The sequence below is a fragment of the Hesperophylax consimilis genome, chromosome 4 (assembly GCF_061612785.1).
Source record: "Hesperophylax consimilis isolate HC1 chromosome 4, BYU_Hcon_1.0, whole genome shotgun sequence".
Taxonomy (NCBI): Eukaryota; Metazoa; Arthropoda; class Insecta; order Trichoptera; family Limnephilidae; genus Hesperophylax; species Hesperophylax consimilis.
This window is the reverse complement of record NC_142839.1, coordinates 24309980-24337955: the sequence shown is the minus strand read 5'-3', so window position 1 is coordinate 24337955 and position 27976 is coordinate 24309980. Positions and strand designations below refer to the sequence as shown.

General features: G+C 34.9%; 1 protein-coding gene across 2 annotated transcripts in view; it reads left to right on the top strand.

The window, feature by feature from the left end:
* Positions 1–27714, top strand: part of Ge-1 (Enhancer of mRNA-decapping protein 4 homolog Ge-1) — a 37608-nt gene extending 9894 nt beyond the window's left edge. For both annotated transcript variants that reach the window (XM_089651531.1, XM_089651530.1), the window contains exons 9-22: positions 2715–2821; positions 2962–3160; positions 4715–4881; positions 5149–5267; positions 11313–11476; positions 14682–15002; positions 16641–16931; positions 17288–17483; positions 18710–18950; positions 20856–21021; positions 21927–22146; positions 23384–23537; positions 26267–26490; positions 27111–27714. In XM_089651531.1, coding sequence (XP_089507657.1) covers positions 2715–2821; positions 2962–3160; positions 4715–4881; positions 5149–5267; positions 11313–11476; positions 14682–15002; positions 16641–16931; positions 17288–17483; positions 18710–18950; positions 20856–21021; positions 21927–22146; positions 23384–23537; positions 26267–26490; positions 27111–27315 — 2774 coding nt within the window. In that variant the 3' untranslated portion in view covers positions 27316–27714. The remainder of the gene's footprint in view (positions 1–2714; positions 2822–2961; positions 3161–4714; positions 4882–5148; positions 5268–11312; positions 11477–14681; positions 15003–16640; positions 16932–17287; positions 17484–18709; positions 18951–20855; positions 21022–21926; positions 22147–23383; positions 23538–26266; positions 26491–27110) is intronic.
* Positions 27715–27976: the final 262 nt, after the last annotated feature.

Sequence of the window (27976 nt, the reverse complement as noted above, 5' to 3'; positions counted from 1 at the left end):
AGTGTATTATGTCGTAGTCTATTGAGTAGGTTGAATAGTGTATGTGTAGAATTAGATTTGAGTACAAAAGTGGTATACGTTGAAAGCTAAAATTAAATAAAATCAAATTAAAATTAAGTTTAGAAGAAATCACTGAGTTAAATTGTTCAGTAGGGTTTGACCAGAGGCGAGGATAGCAGGAGAGGTAACATTCTTTCTTATATAAATTTTTGAGTTTCATAAAAAATCATATTTGTTTATATTTTTTAATTCTTTAGCCTATCTTAGTATCAATTTGTTTTTTCTGGTGAGGTGATCGTTGACAAAAATTTTACCTCCTGCAACACCTACGCTGTTGCAGTCGACCCCCCTCTTCTTTTTAATGGCCGCAAGCAATTCGACTTTCTTCCATTTGGAGATGAATTTAGCCACCATGTTTCGAGGGCTGCTGCGAGTGTCACGGGGAGCTGTTGCTATTCCGTCTTGAGAATGTTGGGCGAGGTTTGGCTCTAGTAATGAATTCAATATCCTCTTTAATGATTTGTCCAACGTTAGATGTGATTTTTATTAGACTGTCTGCTAGGTTTTCATCCTTATTTTCGGGGAGACCAAAGATTTCAATGTTATTGAGGAGCAGCTGTTGTTCTCTTTCGTTGTTTGTTTTGTCCAGATAAGTTACAAACTTTTTTAATTCGATTAATTTGGCTTCAGGCTTATCAATTTATTTTAGCTTTTCTTTTAAAACCAAAATTTTGTTAGTGTAGTCTTCAATGGTGCTGTTATGAACGATTGTTTGTTCAAAGAAAGCTAGTTTACAATTCATTGAGTGCAGCTGCGAGGAAAGTTCTTGATTTCGCCAAGAAGAATTGAGGAGTCGACAGATTTGAGCGGTGATTGTCCTATTTTACATTTAGTGCACATTCATGACTCCCTGTTCTCTGACATCTTCTTAACACAATGTTTGCGGGGGGTTTTTTAATTAATCTACGCCGTAAAGCAGGCAATTTTTATCATGTTCGCGCGCAAAATTCCGTTTCATGTAAAATAGCTATAACTTCTGAACTATTGAAAAATTTAAATAAAATTTTCAGTGTTTTACCCTATTCGAAATTTTTTATTATGATCTGGTCACAAATTTTTATATTTTTGAAGAAACAATTATGATATATATTTTAAATTAAAAAAATTTGAAAAAACTGCACTTTTGTCGTATTGTCGATTTAGTCATTTTATGCACATTCAACATAGTATATATATTTTTTTAAATACACACCACTAAACACTAATATTGTTTGAAAGTATGAAATCGTTGGATACAATTTCCTTCATGTAAAGGTACATCATAGAATTTACACATGTACCGGGTTTCGCTAAGTATTTTGTGTACCGCGCACACACGACATCGCTTTCGCAGATTCTTATTTTTACCAGGGCCTTCAATCTTTTCCAATATATGTTTTCGCATATCCATCGATAGTCTTCCTGGAGGATCAGATTTTGAAAAAATTTTTCGGATACCAGATGTGGATGGTGTTGGTTCCGGGTCTTGACTATTATCTGACGAAATCTGATCAGCCACCCAGTGCTCTGCGATTTCCTTAAAAAATTGTTTATATTTTATTTTCCTTTCTTTTACGGAGTTGTACACAACAAATGAGTTGAATAATGCACAATTTATTATATACATCGCTAGCCTTTTTGTCCATTTAGTGGTTTTTCGTAAAATAGAATAATACGAAAAATATTGGTCTGCTTGGTCAATGCCTTTCATATATTTATTGTAATCGATTATCATTACCGTAGTCCATTTTACAGGGTATTTTTTATGGAAAAATATCCCTTTATTATGTAACAAATAACTTTTCGAGCACAGCACACAAATACTTTGTACGAAATTTTTAAAGCGGAATGTAGGCAGAAAATAAAATAGAGAATGTCTTGAACGAAACAATATCGCTTTAACACTGAAGAAATATAAAGATTTAAAAGAAAACGAAACATTTATCTTACAGTTATTTTATTTCAAGTGCATGTTTTATGACCACAGGCGGCCGGCCACCCGGCCCTAATTCCACGAATTGCCAGGTACCTAGTACACGTGTCACGAGAGCTGACGCATAATTTTTACTTCACAGAGTAACCAACATCATACGTTACTCGTAATATATTGTTACTCTAAGTGTACCTACAACGCATTTTGGCGTCACCCGCGCTTTACCAATAGTGTACAAATACGAAAAACGCTTTTAAGCGTCTCCCGCTCTCTACCAACAGTACGCAAAAGACGCGTTTAAGCATCTCCCGCAAACAATGTGTTAAAAATTGCAGAGGTAATTTTGGCACAGCTGAGATGCATTTGGTTTTTACAACTTATACAACTCATACAGTCAAACTTTTGCACTACCTTGTTACATTGATTGCAGGTGATTGATGGTGGGTAAATTAATGGCAACAATATTATCACTGTGATGACTATTTATTTCAAAATCGATTTCTGCTATGTTATGTCACTAAATCCACTCAACTTCAACACTTTTCAACTTCAAATTCGTTAAATTACTTCCAAGCAAACAGAAAGCGTCGTCATGTGCAGAATGTTCACTATAACATAATATTTTTAATTAATTTAGGTAGCAGAGTAAAACACAACTGTCACTTGATTGTAGGTGTATGGATATTAATAAATAATTCATAAAGAATATGTTGTAAAGTTTGCTTTGTCCACTTGTTTTCAGGTCTGAAAGCATTCAAGTGCCCATCAAGTTGTGAAGATCCGTACCATCAGGCTATCGGAGTAGGTTCGGAGAATGCATCTCCTATTGATAATGATCTACCTTTGGAGGTAAGCACGCAACTTACGATAATTATTCTGGCTTTTTTAAAATATCAAAAACTACCCACTGCAACCCAATATAGACTGATTTAGGATAACAAAATCCCATCTGAACCTTTTGTATTTCAAATGAAACTTTGATTGATTAGGATAATGACCGAGACGGCTCCGTCCCAGGAAATGGGAACGGGGATGTAACAGAGGGCTGCAATATCTGCGCAGTCATCCGACTGTACTTGGTTCAGCCCAAGAGTCTCCAGGAGGGTACCATCACCTTCACTCCAGCAGTGAGGACCGCCAATCTACAGAACAATTCTGCCCTGCTTCAAACAATCAATGATGCAGCAGGTAATTATGGCCACTCTGTCTTCTATTACTTTTGAGGAAAGAAACTCATTATGGTAGCTAGTAAGACACAGGAGTTAATTTATTATTTAGTTTATGATCTTGTCAATACGATGTGATACAATAGGATTCTATCACCCAATAGGATTCTATCACCCCAGCCAGAACTCCTGTCGCCCTGAGACCGGTACACCAAGGGGCACTGTTTTGTTAGGACTTGGAACACATGCTCTGAGGATTAGAAAGAGGTTGGAGCTTAATCGACCGGTATACATGGCAACCCAATAAGCCAATATTGTAATATAGAATGGGTAGGAATAAAGGAACTTATTGAGCGTTGGTTTTTGATTCTCGCTACCACCTTCTTGCTTCGAGTTTCTGAAATTTTCTTGCTTCTTCTGGTCTTTTCTTGCGTATTCTTGGATATTTCTTGACCATTTCAGTCTCTTCGTCGATCTTGCCTCGTCATGGCTTTTATTGCCCGTCCGTGGTGGGGAGGAATTTCGAGAAACGTAAACTTTATAATGCATTCAATAGGTGAAGTTGTTTTTGTTGTGGAATTTGTAACCCAAAACGATTACTTCTTCAAGTGTACTCTTTATGCAGTAAACTACGAAGCAGGTACTTCAACAAACTAATATTTTAGGTGTCAATAAGGATTAAGCTTGTGTATACTTGTATGTAAACAAAATCCTAGAAATCTGAAAGCAATAAATATTAATTTGTTTGACAAAACTTAGTGTTATTGAAAAAATTAAAAACTTGTCTTCGGCTTTGAGTGCTGTCTCGGGATACACTGGTCCATTTTTTTTAGTGGGTCATAATAAATCACTTCACACTAGAATTGTTATGTTGTTGTTCTCTCGGTTAATCCCAAACACTCTACGCTTTGTGTGATTTTGTCTACTACCTAAACATAACTTTCTAACCGAAAGAGGTAAAATTAAATCATCAATGGCGCCAACATTCTGCCTTGTGGAAAAAAGACTCAAATTTTAGGAAGCCATGTTGTTGAACCAGAGGAGACCTTGCATATCATTCATATGAAACAGATTTAGGTTAAATAAATCATCTCTGATTGGCAATAAGCTCCTATACCAAGTTCGAATGTATTTTATTTAATTCTAGCGCAGATCCTTTCAAAATTCTAACATATAATTGTAGGTTTGTGAAGCTGAAAATATTTATCAAATGAATGAAAATGAAAAAAGCTCAGCTGTGTGAAAAATTGAAAAATCCAACCTTGTCGAGATTAACCCTAAGAAAAAAATCCCATTTCGAATTATTATCAGAACAGTTTCCTGCTAAAAAACAGTAATATTATTTGTAGTTAGATACTGCAGAAATTTAAACAAAATAAATCTGGTAAAAATGTTATATTTTAGGTAGGTACTTTATCGATTTATTACTTACCAAATTCATCAATTTTGAAAATGACACTGAAATTCTTTGTTTTAATGTTCATCGAACTAGAGTTACAGACAGACTTACATAGTATGTGCTGTAGAACCAGCGGACTTTATTCATATATCACGATGTATAATTTTTTGTTTGCAGTTGAATCGTCGATACCCAAAGATGTGTCTGTAGGAGCTATAGAAAAGGCGATAACTGACACGGAAGATCGCGAAAAGATTGTTCCCGTCACTTCCTCGCTGCAGTTGCACAATACCACACTGGCCCAGCAGAGCCAGCAGCTGAAGAATATCCTGATGCGTGCACAAGTATTATTTATTTATTTATTGACGGTCAAAACAATAATTAGAATATTCGTGTTCAATTCTTGTTCTTGTTTGTTTATTGTCAAATACCAGATTCAGCAAAAGTTGGTGATACTGGGATCAACTTTTATTTATTTGCTGAACTTACTGAAAAACTAAACTAGATCCAGAAAACTCAAATTTGTGCACCATTGACACTAAACTTATAATATTTCCACTGCCGTAGTAATGTTATAAAAATTTCTAAAATATGAATATGTTTGTTGCCAGGCGCCTTTAGGGGGATTAATAGGAAAGCCACCCTCCTCACCCGGCCCACCTTTCACGCCCCTTCTACAGACCACTGTCCTCCAGCCTACCCTCAACCTGATGACCCCGGATGCGTTCAAGTTAGTACATAATGATACATTTTTTCCATTATACGGTACGGTATTTATAGATGTTTTGTTAAACCAATTATTTTCTAGCCTTGTTAGACGGTTGCAAAGATTTAAGGGGATGTTACCGTAAGCGCAGCATAATTGCGGTTTTTGACGCAGTTTTTTGTAAATTTCTATATTGTTTATAAGAAAATAATATTATGTTTTGAACAGATAATTTATTCTTCTAAACAATGAGAAAACAAAACGCTTTAAAATGTTTAAAACAATTGCGTAAAAAAATATTTACAGAACCTCTATAAATAGCTTTAAGTTCGATTATATCCTTTAATTCTAAATGCAGAAGAATTTTAAATAAATACATTATCACCACGTCAATGTTGTCTAAACGATGAGAAAATAAAATTATTTTGAAAAGCATTAAAACAATGCTTAAATAAATAAAAACAGTTTTTTAATACTAAGATATTGTTCCTTGTATCACCGCATTATATAAATCACAACGCAAGTTATTTATCTTCAGTAACCGAGGTGAGTTCGACGTGAGAGCACGTTTCATTTTACAAAAAATAAATACGTAAATGTGTAGGCACATGAGAAAAGAGATCACACTAAAGGCTAGTCGTTATGTTATTATGTATCATTTCTAGCCCAAGTTGACTTTTTTACTATAAATCTCGTTTTATGCAACACTTGGCCATCTGGCTGACTACCAGCGGCACAGAATATTAGAGAGTGCCCCTTCACTAGAATCGTATTCCTAGTTTTATTTATTCACGCCCTACTGTGCTTTTACATAAATTTATAATTATACAGTTATATTTGTTGTAACAATAATTTATCTAATAAATTATGGTAAAATAAAATGAGTTTTTTATTAAGGAGTGGCATTCTCTTATATTTCAATAATTCAAGTGTTTGTGAAGAGTTCGTTTCATTACTGATACGGAATCCAAAAATAAATACACAACATTCTCAAATTTATAACCCAGATTATGCCGTCGATTTATAGGTGTGGTAGTTAGTTTGAAAAAAAAAAACACAGGTTATAAACTTTTTTGGATTAACTAGGCAAGATCAAAATGGAGTTAGTGGATAACACTGTCACTAATAAAATCGCTTTTGATTAACACGATAGTTAAACTTTTTTGATATATTTCGACATCACGGATTTTTTTAAAACGTATCAAATGATTAGTTTGACAGACCGCGTCGTTACTTCTAACATGTAGGTACGTTCATCATCTACAAATAAATACAAAAACCGACCTATATAATCCTTAAATCTTTTTTCCAGAGGTTACTAATTGTTTAGAATGGGCAACAAAGAAAAGAAGAACAGGTATTCGCTAGTAAGTAGGGCTGATGGTTTGTGAATAATGTTTATGTCTTTATTGTTTATATATGAATTGTTATTTGATTTGAAATCTACCACCTCTCTCCATGGCTATAAATGTATTGTTTTGTAAATTTTTCGTTTTATATAATCTTTTGTTTTATATAATTTTTTTAATTCATATTTCTTTCTCACAAATTTAAATAACTTATTCCATATTATGCTCTCCCAGTTAAAGTCACAAGGAGGAAATCCATAATTGGTTTTATTTTACTATATAATACTTATGTACAAACTGATTAAATGTAAACTGTCGATTTCCCAAAAATGAATACGCTCTAATGGGCTTTTACAAAAACAAGTAATACAGTTGTGTTAAGTACATAGTACTATATAGTATATTATACTCTCGGGCACGTCACCATAACATATTATATTGCCGATTGAGTCGTACAAATCTGTACCCGAATTCGCCCGTGGGAAGAGCGATACGCTATTTAAATATATTAGATAAAAATTTCGACATATTCTTCGGAAAATTCAATGAGTTTGTAAGGTTTTTGGCACTACATTCTCACTGTGAAAATGGTACTTTTACAATTAGTTAGATAAAATATCTGTAATGTTGTAAAAATATTTGTACACAAATAAAATAAATAAAATTATATATAGTGTACAATAAATAATGTTTTATGATGAAGTAAATTAAATTTAATAGTGTGGATTATGGAAAGCAAAATATGTATCAAGAAAGATAGAAATATAAAAATAAAAGTGTATTCACTACGGAGTCGTGAATTCATACATCTAAGTAAAGTGATTAAAAATATATCGTTTTATAACTAATACGGTATATTTAAACATGTCTAAAATATTCCCAAATATATTGCCAAAATGATGTAGTCTATTTATAGGTGTATGAGCTTCATAGTTGGTTTTAAAATTGGCAAAGAAAACGGTAGTTCTTTGCCTCAAATTTCTGGTCGGTACGTAAAATTTTATTTTGGTGAGAATTTCAGGGTTGTCAATGCAATTATTAATAATTTTATTTAATATTACAAGTTCAGAGATGATCCGCTTATCTGACAGCGGTATTGTTAAGTTGTTTCATCAAAAGGACATAGTTAATATTTTGAATTGGAATATTCAGTTTAAAGTTAATAAATCTTAAAAATATGTGCTGTACCCTTTCTATATTGTCAGAAAGCGTTTTATACAATGGGGATCAAATAGGCGAATTATACTCTACCTGGTTTCTTACTAAAGAAGTGTACAATGTTTTCAAACATTCAAGTGACTTGAAACCACTCGCTGTTCTGCATATGAAACCAAGCATTTTTATAACTTTCTTTGTTATATCATTTACATGCAGATTAAATGTTAACTTTTCATCAAATATAATTGGGGGTTATATCGCTGATCTGAGCGACTGATGTCAATAGTACATTATTTAAAGAGTATTCATAAGTAACATGACTTTGGATTTTACGAAAACGAATAACTTAGCACTTTTGAATATTAAGAAATAATTAGTTGATCACACACCAATGATACAATTTACAATTTATCCAAATTAGATTGCAAAATATGGCAATCCTCTATAGTACGCATCATTCTATATATTTTCAAATCATCAGCGAAGAGCAGAACTTGTACATCTTTAAATACACCAACAATGTCATTTATAAATAATAAAAACAGAGTTGGTCCGAGGTGAGATCCTTGGGAAACTTCACATATGGATTCGAAGATGTAAGATTCTACAGAATTTATTTTAACACAAAGCTTTCTTTTACTAAGATAACTGTTGATCCAGATCAATAAGGTTCCTTTAATGCCCAAAAGACTTAGTTTATACACAAGAATATGTCTCCTAACTATATCAAAAGCTTTGGAAAAATCAGGGAATATCGAATCCACCCGATGCTTGTGGATAAGGGAATCAGTTACTTACATATTTTTCATAAACTGAAAGTGTTTCTATCTGTGATAAAGCCGTGCTGATTGGGAACGATTATATTATTGATTTGTTTTGTAATGACATCTAGTAAATTATTTTTACTATTCCTAACTTATAAAATAATAAATGATGGTTTTTATATAAAAAATTGAATCTTATGCTTTTTACATTACATAATTATTTGTTTTACGTAACTTTTTTGCAAAAAATAATAATAAATATTGAAAATGACCGATATTTTATTTATCTTGCCAATATATTCAGATATAATTATGATCAGATATTATGAAAATAAATACCGTATTGTTTTGACATCTGTCAATGAAGAACACGTCGGTTACGAGACATAAGGTACTACTTACCGTCTAGCAGTGTAGTTGATAGTATCGATAATTTATCAAACAAGTTTGATAGAAATCTGATAATCTCATCTAAATCTCATAAAATCATGAGCTCCTTCTGCAATTCTTCTATCGAAATTTACCTAAAAAATGCAAACTCAACTTAATAAACTTTATTTGAAAGACGCTCATTATTAAGCGTTTCATGTTCAAACCTTACTCATGGGTACCATCTAGTGGATTTCATCGCTGCCGCTCGAACTGAGTTGACCAGCGTACGTCGCCGCGTGTTCCCCGTTCCAACTTACTTCATTCTTCTCCGCCCCGAAATATTATTTCGGTTTTTGCAAATACCCCCTTAAGTGATTCGATATGCTCCTTTCTCGATCTATTACCCAGGCTTTACATGGAATTTCATGGAAGCGCATAGTCCCACTCCGTAAGCCGCTGGCTTCTATGAATGAAGAAATAGCTGAGCTATCGTTTAATTATCGTTTAATCTAATTTTTGTACCGGAAGTATTTAATCAATTATTTAAAACAACACATATCATGACGATAAAAAGACACGGCAGCTCCAAGGATGTGTGTATTATCTTCATATATTAAATGATAAATATTGCCTACAATTATTATTAATGCTATAAACCGTAGATTGAAGGTGTAAATGTGGGTTTTATTGTGTATCAGTGTTTTATTTACTATGGTCAAATGTTAACATTAATTACAAAAAAAACTCAGTGAAAAACAATAGTCCATTATTTGGTATTAAAAAATATCAAGTCTGGGAATGTCATTCCAAAGGTAGTTTTAGACGTTTTTGATAGCTGTTTTCCATCAAATCTCACCAATTGCCATATTCCCATAGCAGAGTTTATAAATGTGGAAAGTGTGCCTTTTTTTCAATTTTTGTGTAAACGCGTATAGTTTTTTATGGACAAATGCCCTACAGTTTTTTCCCCTGCATCTTACCGGGAAGTGCTTTAAAAGTGTTAAAAACTTGTTATTTGTCATTGGCATTGACTCGGACAATTTAAAAAAGAACTCGCCCAATTGTTTTATTTGAATTCGAGATACAAAATTCACCAAACTGACTAGGGGAAATTCATAAAAATGGACTCGCCCAAAGTGTGGAATTTGAGATACCTATCTACAAAATTTACTCAAATGATAATCCAGTGGAGGAGTAGTAGAAACATCATAAAAGAAGCAGCTACAATCAAGAGACCAGTGCTAAATTTACCAACAAAATGATTATGTGCTATGTTTATTAAATTAAAGAAAAATGGCAGAACCTGCAGACAAGCTGCCTTGTGGCAGCACAGCGTGACTACTTTTTTGTTATCATTAAAATTCTAGTAATAACAATGTTTTATAATAAATAATCGAAAAAAATTCATCACAAATTCCTAAGACACATTAATTTTATACTCAGTATTTCCATTGAAAGCTTAAACTACAGAAGAATAATTAAAGAATTAAATGGCACTTTTACTTGGTCAAATATTAAAAAAGATATGATTTTAACAATAAAACGTAGATATATCATAAATCACATCTACTTTATTTATATTTACGCTTATGTACTTAGAACACTTTTAACAATCAAAATTTTTTTATAGCTAAATCAACCTTTGTCAGTCTTGTGTAAAAAATATGATTCGTCTTACAGGCATTTACGTCACCAAAAGCGGGTTAAAACTCTCAGATTGAAGAATTAAATCCAACTAAAAATTTATGTTAAAAATTTCTAAATGGTATTATAGACAGTCTTGATTTTCTTAACCTCACTGAATTTCATATACCTACGAGAACAAATCGTTCCAAAATCCTGTTTAAATGTAACAGTGTCAGGACTAAGCATTTCAAACTCTCGCTAGTACTTAGATTACATGAAGTTAGTAATAGATACACGAAGGTGGCGGATCTATTTAACTGCATGGAAGTAGGTACAAGAAGGATGTACTGTATAAGTAGACTAACCTAGGTGTACTTATTCGTTTTGTATGTACTTGTATCTCTTACTTTCATATCCTTCAGTATTCATTTTATACTTTCTGATGTCATTGTATGATCTAATGCCACATTTCAGCCGTAGACTTAAACCCAGAACTTTTCGGAAATCTGGAGATAGTCCCGAAAAACTGTTTGGAACACCTCAAAAATAAAAAAAATATACCCTTTATGCTAAATATCAAAAAATATATTTTTAGTAGCTTGTTTTTAACTGTGATGTGTAATTATTGTTTAAGGTACATTTAAACCATTAAATAGTAGTATATACTTATTATCCAGCATCCCTTCTACAAAAAGTCACTCACCGCCACTGCCACTGCTGTATCTGCTATTTAATTTCCATTTATGACTTTCTGTCATTAGATCCTATGCAAGCTGTTTATTTTATTAATTTCCCACCAGTTCTCCCGCTAAACGTGATGATGAAGATCCACCGATTGCAGTAACACCAGAAGTTAGTCAACTTCCGCCGGCCCCACTACTTGACAATGACATGCAGATCTGCAGCACCACTGACAATGCCCCCATTTTGTCATCTGAACATATTAACACCCTGGCCAATAGAGGTGATCTTATATTCTACTATATATTAATGTAAAATATTAAAATATTATTTAATGATAAACTAGTGTTTATAAGACAAGGTTTTTATGCATAGCACAAAGGATAACAAATTATTTTAAGCATCAATTACTCGCCCGAAATATCCATACAAATTGAAAATATCTCCCAAGTAAAAATAAATGCCGCTGACGGGAATTGAACCTGCACCTTCTGATGTCCGGTCAGGTGCTCTGCACCACTGAGCTACGTCGGTTTCCTTTCCTACAAAAATACCTTCTTACAAAATTACTTAAAGCCTTTGCTACAAAAATAAATTTGGTTGTTTACAGGTGAAAAAAATATAATAAGCAGTTAATTGTCGATTGAAGTACATATTGAATTATTTGGCGGGTTGGGAATAAGCTGACGTAGCTAAGTGGTCATAGCACCTGGCCGGACATCAGAAGGTGCGGGTTTAATTCCCGTCGGCGGCATTTATTTTTACTCTGGAGATATTTTCAATTTGTATTGATATTTCAGGCGAGTAATTGATGCTTATAATAATTTGTAAAATATCAAATTATTTTATTGAATCAATCAAAAAGTAGGTATTACACACTACTATTGGGCGTTAACGATAATTCCATCCAATTGGCGATTTTCAACTGTTAGAGATAACGCTGACAATGATATTCTTTATGAATGGATCCATGATTTACTCGTACTTTCGAGAGATTTATCAAATCGACTGGCCGATTTTTAAGGTTTTCCAGGGACTGTTTGGGTTTTGAGTGCTCCAGTTACTCCATACTCGGTGAAGCCTCATTCTTCACCTCTTTTATTGTTATATTTTATAGATATAGTATAAAATCTACAAATAATAGTATAGATCTACATTCATAACCATTTACATTGAAAAAAAGTTGCATAATATTTTTTTATACTATGTATATTAAAAATTATTTTATACATCAAATTTAATAATGAAAATAAATAAAATAAAATATTTATAAAGAAGTATTATAATAGTTTTCCTCATATTTTCTACTAAAAAATATTAATATATATATTCCGTTCTACTGACACCAACTATTAAAACTTATAAGATGAATGCTATAAATTATTAATAATTGCCATTTTAAACCACCTTCGTTTATTCGCATAATAGGTATTTCAATATTTATAGGTATTCAAATGTAACATTGTCATCACATGGCAATTGAAAGGTTAAATGTCGATTCTAAAGCCGTTTCTGCTTTTGAACAAAACAGAAGAGGAGATCATGCAGGATCAGGAGAAACGCACCCAGAATCGGCGTTTAACAGGGGACCTTACAAAAGTGAAAAAAACAAAATTGTGCTGAATGGCCATTTGATGACTTTGTCACATGTGAATTTCTGCTAAACATCTGGCCTTAGCTATATTTTGATACAGTACTACTACACCTTGTTGATACAAATTTCAATAAGTACTATAATACAGTAGAACCCCGTTAATTCGAACCCCGATAATTCGAAAAAACGCTTAATTCGAAATTTTCGCAAAAAAAATTTCCGCTGAAATATTTTTTCATACAAAATTTTTTTTAATTCGAAATTCGTTAATTCGTAATTCGAAATTTATTTTTGTCCGCGCACGAAAATTTGTTCCTGTAATTCGAAAAAATTTGATTTTTGCGAAAATAAATCAAAATATTTCGTAAATCTGAATCTAAAAGTCAGCCGTGGTGGTAAAACGCCGAAAAATGTATTTTTACGTGGTTATACATCGTCCTAATTAGTATTATTATTTTGTAAATCTGAATCGATTTACACTGGAATGTCGTATTTTTTCAAATTTATTTCGAATATCCGATATATTTTTCGCGGATATATGTCGTAGTTTTACGAGTTTACGCCAAATATCTGCATTTAAAGGGTCGGCCGCGACGAAACTCGGTCGCGTAATTCGATTTACGCGTAAATAACTTTACTTCGAATATCCGCGTTGAAAAAATATGGCGCGACGGAAATCGGCCGAAAAATTTCGATCCATGCCGAAATATGACATATTTTTACAAATTTACTTCAAATATCTGAACTTAAAAGGCCGGCCGCGACGAAAAACTGCCGACAAAATTCGATTTACGTGGAAATATATCATATTTTTACGAATTTATTTCGAATATCTGAATTTGAAGAGCCGGCCGCGACGGAATACGGCCGCGAATCCTCGTTTTACGCGGAAATATATCGTATTTTTACGAATTCAAATTCAGATATTTGAAATAAAGGGCCGGCCGCGACGGAAAATTACCGCGAAATCTCGATTTACGCGGAAATATATCGTATTTTTACGAATATCTCAATTCAAAGGGTAGGCCGCGACCGAAATCGGCAGCAAAATCTCGATTTACGCGTAAATATATAGCATTTTTACGAATTTATTGCGAATATCTGAATTTACAAGTCCGGCCGCTACGGTAATCGACCGCGAAAATAAAGAAATAATTGGTATTAATACGAATTTACAACTAAAATACCACCCGGATTTGAAGAGGCGTCCGAGAAAATCGATTTTCGGCGTATTTTTTTTTTTTTTTTTTCATAAAATTTCGAATTACGTGGGAATTCGTTAATTCGAAATTTGATTTTTGATGTCTGCTGGATTTCGAATTAACGAGGTTCTACTGTAGTAATAATGGTAACACTATACTCTCACTATTTGAAATTGGAATGCTGTGATAAAAAGTGGGAATTTTTTTTCCATTTCTATGGCAAATGCTGGATTTTGACATTGTGAAAAGTGTTCAGTTGAATTATTCCGGTTGAAGGGGGTGACAGATTACGCTATAAGTTTAAAGCGTTTTATATAACTCCATATTGCTCGCAATGCAATCCCATACAAACCTGTCACACCTAAAAATATGATGTGTTGGCGTTGCGACGACATGGCCAGGCGATATTTGAAAATTAGGTCAGAACAATTTACGGACCGCCGTAATTACGCGGCTGTCATTTGTCAAAGTGACAGGTCCCATACAAAGAAATGATATTCAGCGGTAGCGGTATTCAGTTGATCTTACCCACTCTGCTGAGGAAGATTATAGCGTAGTGTGTCATCCCAACATATAATACGTATATGCCACTCCCAAATTATGCGCGCATAATATAGCGTAATGTGTCTAAGGCTTAATTGTTAATCTTGTCTATTCTAATCAATCATAAATTTGTTTTTTTTTTAATGAAGCATTCTCCACAAATCCGCCACAGCCCATCGATGGCAAGTTTGCATCAGGCGGCTCCAGTCCAAGCCGGGAGGTGCAGGAGATACTGTCCCTGAAGGGATCAGACTGTTTCTACGAGGACGATTTGGAGGATGAATTACTAAACAATCAGTCTCCCCGACTGGAAACGCAAGGCTCCCAAACTGGTGGCAGTGCTCCTTGTCTTAACAATTCTGGTCAGAATATTCAAGAAGGATTTCAACTGTACAATGCGCCTGAAAATGACTTGTTCATTCCTCCGATAATCGACCATTTGCCATTGAACAACTCCAAGTCCACCCCAGGTGAGTGTTGAATATTTTAAAAGGACTACATTTTTATTCTACACGAACACATCTTGCGTTCCCAAAATATCAACTCCAAAATTATCAATTTTGCTGTATGAAGCAAATCGAAGTACACATTAGCACACTTCAGCCGGGAAATGGAGTTCTACCCGTTCGGTCTATTGATGCTTAATGCCGGGAAGGGTAGTTCTACCCTTTGCGCCGGCCTCATTTCAATGGCAGAAAAGATGGAATTTTTCAATGTTTTTATATGAATATTATATGTATACCAATCTCTTTGTAAAGGCCCCAACTATATGTACATAATTATCGAATCGTAATGCAAGTCTTCTTTTTATATTTATCTTCGTGCCTTTCTTTTACATCGGTATTTCAACAAAAAGATAGTATATTATTTGTTATTTTAATAATTCAATTCCTGGAATGAGGGTTTTTATGACCGTGAAACCCGATTCGAATCTCTATCTCTGTTCCGCCCCACTCAACTCCTATGTGTAAGCGAGCGAGAGACGTTGGGCGTATTTAAAGAAAGCAGGTATGGGCAAATACCGATGTTACAAGGTTAATTGAGTTGCTTTCAAATAATATTCGATTTTCGTTTAGTACTTTTATAGCTTGGGTATGCTAAGTTACTACATAGAAATTTTTGTATTATTTTTGAAGATAAAGAGATTTAAAACAAATTAACTTAATTCGCCCGGGACCTTTATTTTCGCCCAGAGACAGCGTAGCGCCAGCGCAAAAAATACTCGCCAGAAATGTGTTAAGTTCATATGTTTTAGATTGACAAATATGTGCTTAAGTTCTTATGAGTGAGATTTAATAAATTCTCCTTCATTTTCTTCTTTATCTGTATGAAATATAAGAGCGGGAGCACACAGAGAGCGGTCAGGAGTTCCGCGTTCGGCGTTTATTAGAATGTACTGATACTATAACAACAACGCACACAGCAGGCAGTCAGACCGCGGCAGTCAAAACGGAACGTCGCGTTCTAAGAGTTCTTTTCCCGCCAAGTCAGAGAACGCTGCGATGTCTGAGGTTACAAACACGGAAAAGTTAATATTATACGATTTAAGTGATGTAAATTATTTATTCGTATATTTTGTTATTATTTTTAAATATTCTAATGTCTTTTCTTATCCTTAATAAATAAATACATACCTTAAAAATACAGCCAGCATACTTTCGATGAAACACAGTTCCTCCAGTTAGTATTTTGTTTTTCGATATCGGGTTGTATGATATTATACAATTCATTAAAACTATTAATCGACATTCGAAAATAAATATAGAATCGTTGTTCATCTTTAAGTAAATCCTGAAAAATACTAGTAAATTCGCCTTGTTCTTCTCGCGTTGTGTTGATTGGGTGCACCCAATACTTCCTTTTCTTTTTAGAAGCTGCTAAGCTCCACAAGAGCAATAATTCTTCATCGGATGATGAACTTTCTAGTGACATGTTGCATATGCAAAGACCCAAACGAAACTAGAACGCGAGAATTTGAACGCCGCTTGTGTGCTTTGGAACTCTTGAGCGGTCAATGGTCACTAGAACGCAGAACTCTGACCGCTCTCTGTGTGCTCCCGCTCTTAGGTTGTAATAAAATTTGTTTAAAATTTTTTTTTTCTTTTTAGGTTCCAATGAAAAATCTGAAACGGTTTGGCCAAGTATAAACATGGAGAAAATTAACGAGGCCAACCAAAGGAAAGCCCACAGTATTAAGTCTAATTCACTGAACAAGAGCAATAACAGTCTGAATCTCTCCACCCTGAACCTAAACCTAGATGATAATTTTAATGATGACAACCTACTTTATACCGATGAAGATAATGGACAACGAATCAAAAGCAACGGGAATAATAGTAGAGTTTATATAGCAAACGATGTTATGAATGACATATCAACAACTTTACATAAACTTACAGGTATTTTTTTTGTTATTGATTTCACGCAAAATGTTGAATTTGGATAAATCTTTTATCACTATTGTGGTGTTGAACACCCCTGATGTACAAAAATTTGGATTTGCATCACAATCTGAAAGCCTGATTTCAATAAAAACAGTACATGCAAATAAAATTCATAAAATATCATTAAAACCAGGTAGTGTATACCTAACATATTTAAAGATTACAACATTTTCAATATATTGATGAGTACTTACATACTTTTAATATGTTGATGAGTTTCCAAGCAGAATAAATTAAAGCTGTTGCTATCAATCAGTGTAAATATGTACCATATTTTAATGTAACTTATCTTTAATACCTTTTCTTTCCAGTGGTGATAGACAACCAACAAAAAGAGATATCAAATCTCCGCGGGGAGGTGACAGCCCTCAGAATCAGTACAGCCACGGCCATAACCAGCAGAAACAGTGTAGACGAAGCCAACTCCACATTCCGCCTTGTGGAGCAGGCGCTTCAGAAGAATCAGACGCAAGTCAAGCAGCTGGTTGATACGGCCATTGCAAGCAGGTAAAATATTATTACAATTATCAAATACACATGTACAAACGTAGATGGGAATTTTGATTGATTTGGGCAATGAAGTTGTCTCCTACAATGGAATTTCATCTTATTTACAAATTTATCATATAGAATAGTACCAACGATATAAGCTGACAAAATGTCCATAATCTCGCCGGCCGGCCGATAAAGCGTGTGGCATCACAGTTCATAAAGTGAATGGCATAGCCATAGATATCATAGGCGGCGACATTATCCGTTACTGCCATTCGATTTGTGAATTTTAATGATTTGTGACGTGTGACATCACAGGTATCTATTTCCAAGTTCACTTTAAACTAATACTGTAATAATGTAACTTAATACATTTTCACAAAAACAAAAAAAAATATATAATTTCGGAAAATTTGATACCTAAAGTATGTAAGTCCATTAGGCCCTACACTTCTAAGCGCACACTATTATGCACAATCAATCTACGCTAGACCGATACTTACTTTTTTTTTTGTTTAAATGTGAAACTGCACAAGAGTCCCACCGCCTGGAGCCAGTGAGACTACGGCCTCCCCATTTGGGGTATGTTGTGAGGCTGAAGGTAGGGGGAAGGGGAAGAGGAAGGTGTGAAAGTACCTGGCTATTCAGATCTGGTCACCAAATATGGCCAAAGCCATTTCAAGCAATGTTTCAATTCTGAATGGTGGTCTTACACCATTTTTATGCGTTTCTGAACATGCCACAAATATACTATATGTTATTTTAAATGAGCAATTTGTGTTATAACCCAAATTAATCAAATAAAATTTATTTGCGCATGCCAGGATTTGAACCCGCGACCTCCCGCTTGCTAGTCAAAGGCCTTACCCCTCGACCACGGAGGCCGCGATACATGCCGGGCGCTCTTGTTATTCTTTATACCTTAGAATGCCTTTAGTTCACTGCTCGAGTCAGTGGCCGAGTGGTTCAAAGGGTTTTTATCCTGGTATCGAGTTCAATTCTCTGCTAGCTTAGTCGTCCATCATTGAGCAAAAGCATTTTCTTCTTATAATGATGGTTACCACCAGGAATTGTAATTAATATTGATAGGTTATTAACCAGTTAAATTTACTGGTCAGTTTTGTTGATATATATTATGGTTGGTTTCATGGCAACATTTACCGAGTTTAGTTCCAGTAAATAATTACACAAATTAAATGAATACATATTCACAATTCAATTAAATCTAATTATTTTTCTAGAGTTGAATCCGACAGAGCCAACCGCGAAGCGCTATTATCTGGTGTATCGCAGATAATGGGCGTTCAGATTGCAGAGAGACTGAATGCGGCTGTGGCCCACGAGGCCCGCACCACCCTTGTCCCCGGGATGGAAAGGATCCTGGAGCCAATAGCCCGGTCGTTGCAGTTGGAGTTGGCTCGCACTCTATCCACCACCGACCACCTGCTGACGGAGAACATCCAGAAACTGGTCAACAGCAAGGTGAGCTTATCCACAAATCAAATAGAAAACATTATTATCTTAAAATCAACATTATTCTATGTTTTTTGGATGTTATAATAATAAGAATAACAGTATGTACGGGGCGATATACCAATGTGAATGAAGCAAGTAATCTGTGCCGAGACAGAGTTGTGTGACGGTCTTTCCTCTCTGCCTACCCCTGCGAATAGAAGGCATGATGGTTAGTTAGTTTATTATTATTTATTTAATCCTTGGGAACAGTTGAATTTTATACATTTTTTACATTATACCTACCAAAAATGTAATCACTTATAGATTTCCTCCTTGTGTTAAGAAATTAATAGAATTATCGCACTTCAGCCGGGAAAGGTAGTTCTACCCGTTCGGTTCTACATTTTGCGCCGGCCTTATTTCAATGGCAGAAAAGACGGAATTATTCATTGTTTTTATATGAATATTATATACCAATCTCTTAATAAAGGTCCCAACTATATGTACATGACATGAGTACAATGCAATTCTTCTTTTTTATATTTATCTTCGTGCCTTTCGTTTACATCGGTATTTCAACAAATCATCATCACTTTTGGCTCTTCAACCCCTGGTGGGTCTTGGCCTCCTCAAGAGTCTTCCTCCACTCATCTCGGTCCCGCGCCAGCTCTCTCCAGTTTCGAAGCTCCAAGGCAGATAAATCTTTGAGGACGTTGTCGCTCCATCTTAACCCTGGCCTTCCCAGGCTCCTTCTGCCTATCGGTCTTGAGCTCAGCAGGGACTTTGGTTCTTGATGCTCGGTCATTCTCTCCACATGACCTAGCCACCGAAGTCTTCCCAGTTTTATGAATTTTGTGACGTTTAGCTCCATAAACAGAGTATAGAGCTCATTGTTAAAACGTCTGCGCCAAAATCCATTTTCTAGAACCGGTCCGAAGATGCGCCTCAAAATTTTCCTTTCAAAAACGTCCAGTGCTCGCTCATTCTTCTTAGTTAGAACCCACGTCTCGGCTGCGTACGTAAGCACTGGTCTAATTAGTGTTTTGTACACTAATACCTTGGTGGTTCTGGAAAGCAGTCTGGATTTTATCTGTTTTTGTAGGCGGAAATAGCAGCGGTTTGCATTCACGATGCGCTTCTGGATCTCCTCTGTAGTGTTGTTATTGTTTGTTATCAGGGAGCCCAGGTATGTGAATCTTGGTACCGTTTCAAAATTTTGGCTTCCACATACGAGAGATGGGGTTTGTTGGGTACATCCTACGGCCATGTATTTGGTCTTCTGCTGGTTTACTACAAGACCCATATTTTTGGCAGTACTTTCAAGATTTATGAAGGCGTCTTGTAAATCATCGGGATTTTTCGCAATTATGTCGATATCATCAGCGTAAGCCAATAGTTGCACAGAGTTGTCAAATATCGACAACAAAAGGACATTATATTATTTAGATAACATATTTTGTTATTGTAATAATTCAATTCCTGGATTGAGAAAAATTTTAGGGATGACCTCTTCAGTTTTCTATGAACCCTTTGTAAATCTATATAAATAAAAATGTAAATGTTCGTTCATTCAAAATCTTAAATCTCCGAAAGATCTTCACCGACTGCTTTGAAATTTTGAAATCGAATATGCGCATGTTTTTATATTCCTATTTATTTATTTATTTACTGGACAATTTGTATAGCGCCACTTTTGTGAGATATCACTTCAGAGGCGCTATATTATATAGATGTCACCTGTAACATGTGTTTTTTTACACAGCGCTATCTGTCGGACGTAAAAGCAACATGCGCTATTGTTTCTCTATCTGCACAGACAGACTGAGCCACAGCAATTCGTGGCGGGAAACAGCTAGTTTATAATAATATTGAAAAAGTTGCATGAGTCTACTTCATACCCTCTGTGAATTAAATGGATTTTTGTTATTGCAGTCTGTGATGGACAACCTCTGTTTTGCCGTTGCACAAAAATTGAACGCTTCCACTAAAGACGCCTTCAAGGATGCCATTCAAACATCTCTGGTTCCCTACATGGAGAAAGCACAAACACAAATGTTCAATCAACTTAACCAAACCTACAATAATGGCACAAAGGAATGTAAGTTCTATTATTTCATTTACCCTTTTGGCCTCCATAATATGTACACACTCCTAAGGAGATTACATTTTTCGGTACTGGGGAGATGGTATCACCTTCGGGGATGATGAATATATACATACATATATATACACAATATATAACGTATGTGCATTTGCACACCTGCAATTACACTACTGTAAGTCAAAATATGACACACTGAGATGTGGATTTTGAAGTTTTGCATCTTCGTTACATACAGGGCCGTCTTAAGCTGTGAGGGAGTTCCTGGGCATACTGAGTTTGGGGGCCCTTTATGAAAGCCTAAAACATTCAGGAAAACACAAAAGGATGTCTCTATAGGTACTATGCCCTTAGGGAAAAAACGAAAGTGATTACATAATAATAGTAAATACATAATATGGATGTACAGTGAAATTCTCCAAGTTTTCAAAGGGACTGGAAACAAATTTGGCCATTTATCAAATTCAGTCTTGGGACCGAAAGAACCAAACTTCTTAAGTATGAAACTTCTCAAACCGTGGGAGCCAGCAAGAATATTCAATAAATAAAAATACATTTTTGTTAAACATGCATGAAAGAGTGATATTTTGATTTTGTGTTTAACAAACCCAGTAGAAGTAATATCCAAATACAATATGAATGTATAAGGTGAACACTGCAATTTCAGTGCTTTATGACGCCCTTTGAGGGCCCCTATGGGTTAAGTGAGTTTCACTGTATTTAACGAATAACGAATTAAGGACTTTTATAATTAGTGATGTTTATAGCACAGTAATATTATGTACATACTATCAAATGTTGACTTACGGCAGTGCTATTTATATTAATTGTATAGCGCCTAAAATATGTTTATTTTTACTATTCAAATATTATTATTAGCTAATATTTGGTTGCATTTGCAGATGTATCGACTCTGGAAAGCTGCACAAAGCGCACAACGGAGCAATTCAGCAATTTGGACGAGACTTGCACACAGATTAACTCAATGACTACCCAATTACAACACATTTTAGACCAACAAAGTAAACAATCAATCATGAATTCACAAACACAACAGACAGTCAAGCAATTGAGTAATATGACGAAAGATCTTCAGAATATGATTTCAAAAACACTTGAAGGGTTAGTCAAATATTTTTTGTTTTAATTTCAATTACATATGGAATGTGTTTTTGGTAAAATCCTTAAAGCCACATGTTACTTTTCAGTGGTTTTACATAGAATAGTCTTCAAAGTACAACATGATATAGTATTTTTTGCTGATTAAGGTATTTTTAATCCCTAGCAAGCGGGACGCATCTTAAGTCATTTCAATGAGCTTGCCTCTCACGCTAGACTATAGTTATTTCTAGGTTTGAGTCCATGCTGTATCATGTACATGCAAGTTACATGGCCGAAATCTGCATGTAAAAAATCTCCAATCATATCTCTAGCGACATCTGTCTAAATTTATTCTGAAATATTATTTGTTTATCTTTAGCAAGGATTTAAAGCCAAGGAGACAGTATTTCCCCTTCAATTGAATAAGCAGCTCAATAGAACAGTGCACTGATTGTTTTATTTGTGCATTTTTCTTATTCAGTTACATTGAATTGATTGTTAAATATGTTAAAATAAAAATACACATTTTATATTATAGTGTGCTAGTGTACTAGTTAGTGCTGTGAACAAAGAAGATATTTTTAACAGCACTTAATTTGATTCTTTTGAACGTGGCATACATTTTTCAGTCCCCTGAAGTGTAGAGCTACAGATTGTATATTTGGAGTTTGCCAATGAAGATCCCAATCATATCTCAGAGCCAATAAGTCTCTGGTTAATGACGTAATATATTATTTAGACCTATTATATTCTTACAGTGAATGTTTTCATTGAAATGTTTGACCAGTTTAGTGAACTGTGCCTTGCCTTTTGTGATACTAAAGTACCCATATAATGCCATTGCAGTAGTAATGTCTAGCATAGATAATAGGTACAGGGGAGATGGCCATGTACCGTTATTAGTATGAAACCGCGCGCATAAAAGTGTCGCTCACATCGTTCACCCATACTACTGAAAATTGCATGTACGCACAGGGCGCTCTGCCTACACTCTAAAAGCATAACTTTCATTTGGTCTGCATTTTGGTTGGAGGTCGGTGACAATCGGAACACTTTCATGCCATATCTCCTCTGTTTCTATAATCTATGGTCTCTAGTAATCAAGCACCCTAAATATTTACTTACTCAAGTGAATGTATATTATTTATAAAGTTAAATGTAATGCAATTATGTAAACCAATTATTGGTAAATTTCTCAGCTGAAGATTGAACATATCGACATCACAATCTAATACAAGTTGTTTATTATATTTTGCAGAGCCCTCTCTAATCACATGACCCCCATAAAAGAAAGCATTCGAGAACAAATAAGCTCCGGCATGGCCGCCCACGCTGCCCAGTTGGAGGACAGTGTGCTCCACGCCGTTAGGTCACGAACTCAAACCCCGGCACCCGCCGTCATAGATATGCAAGTAAGTGTTGTCGCAACCTTAAAAAATATTTCATTTTTATTTCTATGCTAAATGTGTGAAAATACTGATCTATATTTTGCTGAAAATCATTCAAAAAATTTTTTGTGCAGTCTTTGTTTTCTAAAACAAATTTCTTACACAGCACCAAACAACAATATTTGTATAGAAACATTAATTGGTTGTCGATAGCCTAGTGGGTAGGACACTCGGCTAGTTACCGGGTGTCCGATACATCTCACAATTAGTATTCCAACGGGGCGTTTGTCGTGTCTTGCTTGGTATAATATTAATGGGTGAAATAAAAGGGTCAATAAATTCTGTAATTTACGGGACCTTTACATTAGAATACAGTCAACGTTGGTTATAACGATCATGATGGGACTGACTAAATTTGCTCCTTACAGCTATTACTCTTTATATTTATTTGGACATTCACAGTACATTTTACTACAAGTTATATGATTCAAAATTAAATTATACATAGTTAACAGGTCCCAAACATATGAATTTGGTTTCCTAATATTAATTAAAATGTCTTGTTAATTTCATCAGGATGAAAATTATAGTTGTTAATTCTTTCTAATAATGTAGGCGTGAGTAATGATAACAAAGAATACTTAATAGGAAGAAGGTGTGTGGAGAGATGTCAAATGTAAAATGATGTAGGCGTGAGTAATGATAAGAAAGAATACTTAATAGGAAGAAGGTGTGTGGAGAGATGTCATATGTAAAATGATGTAGGCGTGAGTAATGATAACAAAGAATACTTAATAGGATGAAGAAGGTGTGTGGAGAGATGTCATATGATAACAAAGAATACTTAATAGGAAGAAGGTGTGTGGAGAGATGTCAAATGTAAAATGATGTAGGCGTGAGTAATGATAACAAAGAATACTTAATAGGAAGAAGGTGTGTGGAGAGATGTCATATAATAACAAAGAATACTTAATAGGAAGAAGGTGTGTGGAGAGATGTCATATGTAAAATGATGTAGGCGTGAGTAATGATAACAAAGAATACTTAATAGGAAGGTGTGCGGAGAGATGTCATATGATAACAAAGAATACTTAATAGGAAGAAGGTGTGTGGAGAGATGTCATATGATAACAAAGAATACTTAATAGGAAGAAGGTGTGTGGAGAGATGTCATATAATAACAAAGAATACTTAATAGGAAGAAGGTGTGTGGAGAGATGTCATATGTAAAATGATGTAAGCATGAGTAATGATAACAAAGAATACTTAATAGGAAGAAGGTGTGTGGAGAGATGTCAAATGTAAAATGATGTAGGCGTGAGTAATGATAACAACGAATACGAAGAAGGTGTTTGGAGAGGTGTCATATGTAAAATGAAAAAAATAAATATTTGAAATAGGTTTTTAATAATCATATGTACCTATCTACCTACCTCTACTATCATATTTACAATTTATACTAAATGATTTTAAAGACGATTAGGTATTATGTAGATACTTGTATGACGATGTTCTAACATCAAGCTTTTAAAGTTTCCATTTATTTTTACAAGGTTAACATCACTTTGAACCTTTTGCAATCGCCATTTTGTTAGTTGACCATTGTTATGAGGCGCAGTATAGTTGGACACTTTGGTTGGATAGGGTTCTATCTTTGCCTTACCCTGTTCTGAGGTGTCAAAGTTTGCAAAGACGAATTCTCATAATCTATTTAACCATTTCTGATTTTGAAAGAAATCGTCTTTGCAAACTTTGACACCTCATATTTAAGAACAAGGTAAAGTAGAGTTAGAACCCTGTCCAACCAAAGTGACGATAAATCACTAGCTTGCAGGATTGTTATTGGTTTTTGCCTATAAAATTTTACTTGTCATATAACAATTATATGAAGATAAGCCTCAATTAAAATGTCATTTGGTAATTGCTCATTAGAGCCGTGAACCTCGCTATTACCATTATAACTATCGTTATAACCAAGTTCCACCTTTAATGAGTATTTTACATACATTCTTTAAATATAAGCATGCCATTTTTCTAGGTTAATTGAAGTAGCACATCACTAAATTGTGGCATTATATACAAGACCAAGATACAAAGGTTATTTATTTTTCAAAATCTCCATAAAAGAGATTTACACCAATATAATGTTACAGAGATTACAAATTTAGAACACATAATAACATTTCTGTGTTTGATGGTCCGATGCTCTGTAGGGAACCCGCTTATACAGCGCGGGTGTAAACTGTGCACCCTAACGTTTAGACTTACGGAATTCAATACTTCGTTTGTGTGAAAGCACTATGAAACAACATTTCTGTGTGACACTTTCACCCACAAGTCTTCGCCTATGGTTTCTATGGAGTCCTGTCTTTCTGAATGTGAGTAGAGAGGGCCCAGAGAGTCCCCCCTCTGCAACTGCCTCTATACTTCCTGTAGACGTGAAGCAGATTACCGAATAGTTCTGACAGATAGATGCCCGAAGTTAACCGTGTTTCAGTAAGAGTAGAAAGTAGTAACCAGAAATGGTTTCTGGCACATAACATCATTAGTCATAAAATGGGATATTTCGTATTAATAAATATAATATATAGACTACAAACTGATTTGGTGTCGGCCTTCTTGATTTGGGGTTGTGGTGTCCGAAACGACCACTCGTTGAAGGCTACGTTTTTAGGCCAGATCATGGGGTCCAGGAAAAAGTGGAAACAGCTTTCTGGAATGAATTTTATCTCACACTTTTGTTATAATTTAAGATTCAACAGAATCAGATTGAGCAGCTGTTGTCTAGCGGGCAGACAAACGCTGCCTTCCAACAAGCGCTCAGTGCAGCGGATCTCCGGCTCGTGGTGCACACGTGCGCGTCTGCTGACCCCCGCCATGTGTTCAGCCAGCCGTGCCCACTGCAACAGAATGTGCTTCTCTCGCTCATTCAGCAGCTGGGGGCAGACATGAACAGCGACACTCAACTGAAACACAGGTAGGGAGGAATCACTATTCCTGCAATTGATTTTTTCATCATTTGACTTCCGCAGAACATACTGGCACCAGTTATCCATTTGGCCGCCACAGACTGAGCTGGGGTAAGCAACTGTAGCGGCTGTCTGAGGAGATGCTGGGCTTGCATTAAAAAATTTAAAAAAAAAATTCAAAAAAGTCACTGGAGACCAAAATTTCATATTCCTTTTTTACTCCAAATAATGTCAGGAATCACTGGTTAAAGTAAGTCAAGTAAACACCCTGTAATATGTGTGTTTGTTCAAGTAAAGTAAGCATTGTGGGTTACTTCACTTTTGCGCTAGCCGCCTCAAATGAACTCAAAAAGTACAAATTTCAATTGCTGTTGTTAATCCTACTGCAGAAAACAATCTATGTTAATTTTGGAATTTTTAGTTACCAGAGAAATAAGCAATTGTTGGTTAGAAATTGGTAACTGTCACCAATTTCTACGACTCACTGTTACAACACTAAAACTGTGAAGCGTACTTTGCTTCTATGTATGTACTATTAGCTATAACCTATGTCACTATGAAACAAATGTGCTCACAATCTTTTTCTTTGAAGATACATAATTCTTAAATTTTTCAAAAAAAATTGCAGATATTTAGAAGAGGCTGTGATGAATCTGGACAGCGGCAATCCGGCAACCAGAGAACACATGCCCCGAGTGCTCAAGGAACTTCAAAAGCAACTCTCCAACTTCATAGCGTGTAATCCTTACAACGAGGCCACTCGAAACTTGAAGGTCTTAATGCTGGCCACTGAGGCCCTGGTGAGGCCTGGAGACTCGGCAAGGACCCCCTAACCTCATCAATCACCAACTACACCGTTATATTTTTCTTAATCATCAGTGGGCCCAATATTGAATGCCTAACTTGTAGGTAATTAATTAATAGCAAACTTATTTCACCTCTCTTTTTTATTTCTGTTCAAGTATTTTTATTATAAAAAGTCGATTCACTTACTAAAGGCAATTTTTTTATTTTATCTGCCCCAGTTTATTTGAGTCGTAAATCGTGAAGAAATACCAATTGTCTATCCTCCTATGATTAAATTATCTACTTATATTAATAAATACACAAGGTAATGATTGTTCTTGATTTTGAGCACTGATCAGGACCACTGGCAGGATCAGATTGTTTTTCAATTATAAGTATTATTATGAGAATATTTTTTTTATGTTAAGTACAAGAATTACTTTGAAGAATACAATTTTCTAAAAAAATATTATGCATTTGATTTAATCTTTTCCTATGTTTTAAAAAGCTTACATCCCCCGAGTAACCATAATATTATGTACATATAACATACTCTGTTCTCGGTGAAGAAATCATTTTCAAAAATGAAATACAAATCACCCATGTATTGGATTACCCATGATGAACCACTGTGATGCTCGATTGGGTTACTTTTTAAAAATGCCAATCGGCACCCGTGATGGTGAGTGACCATAGATGTACACATTT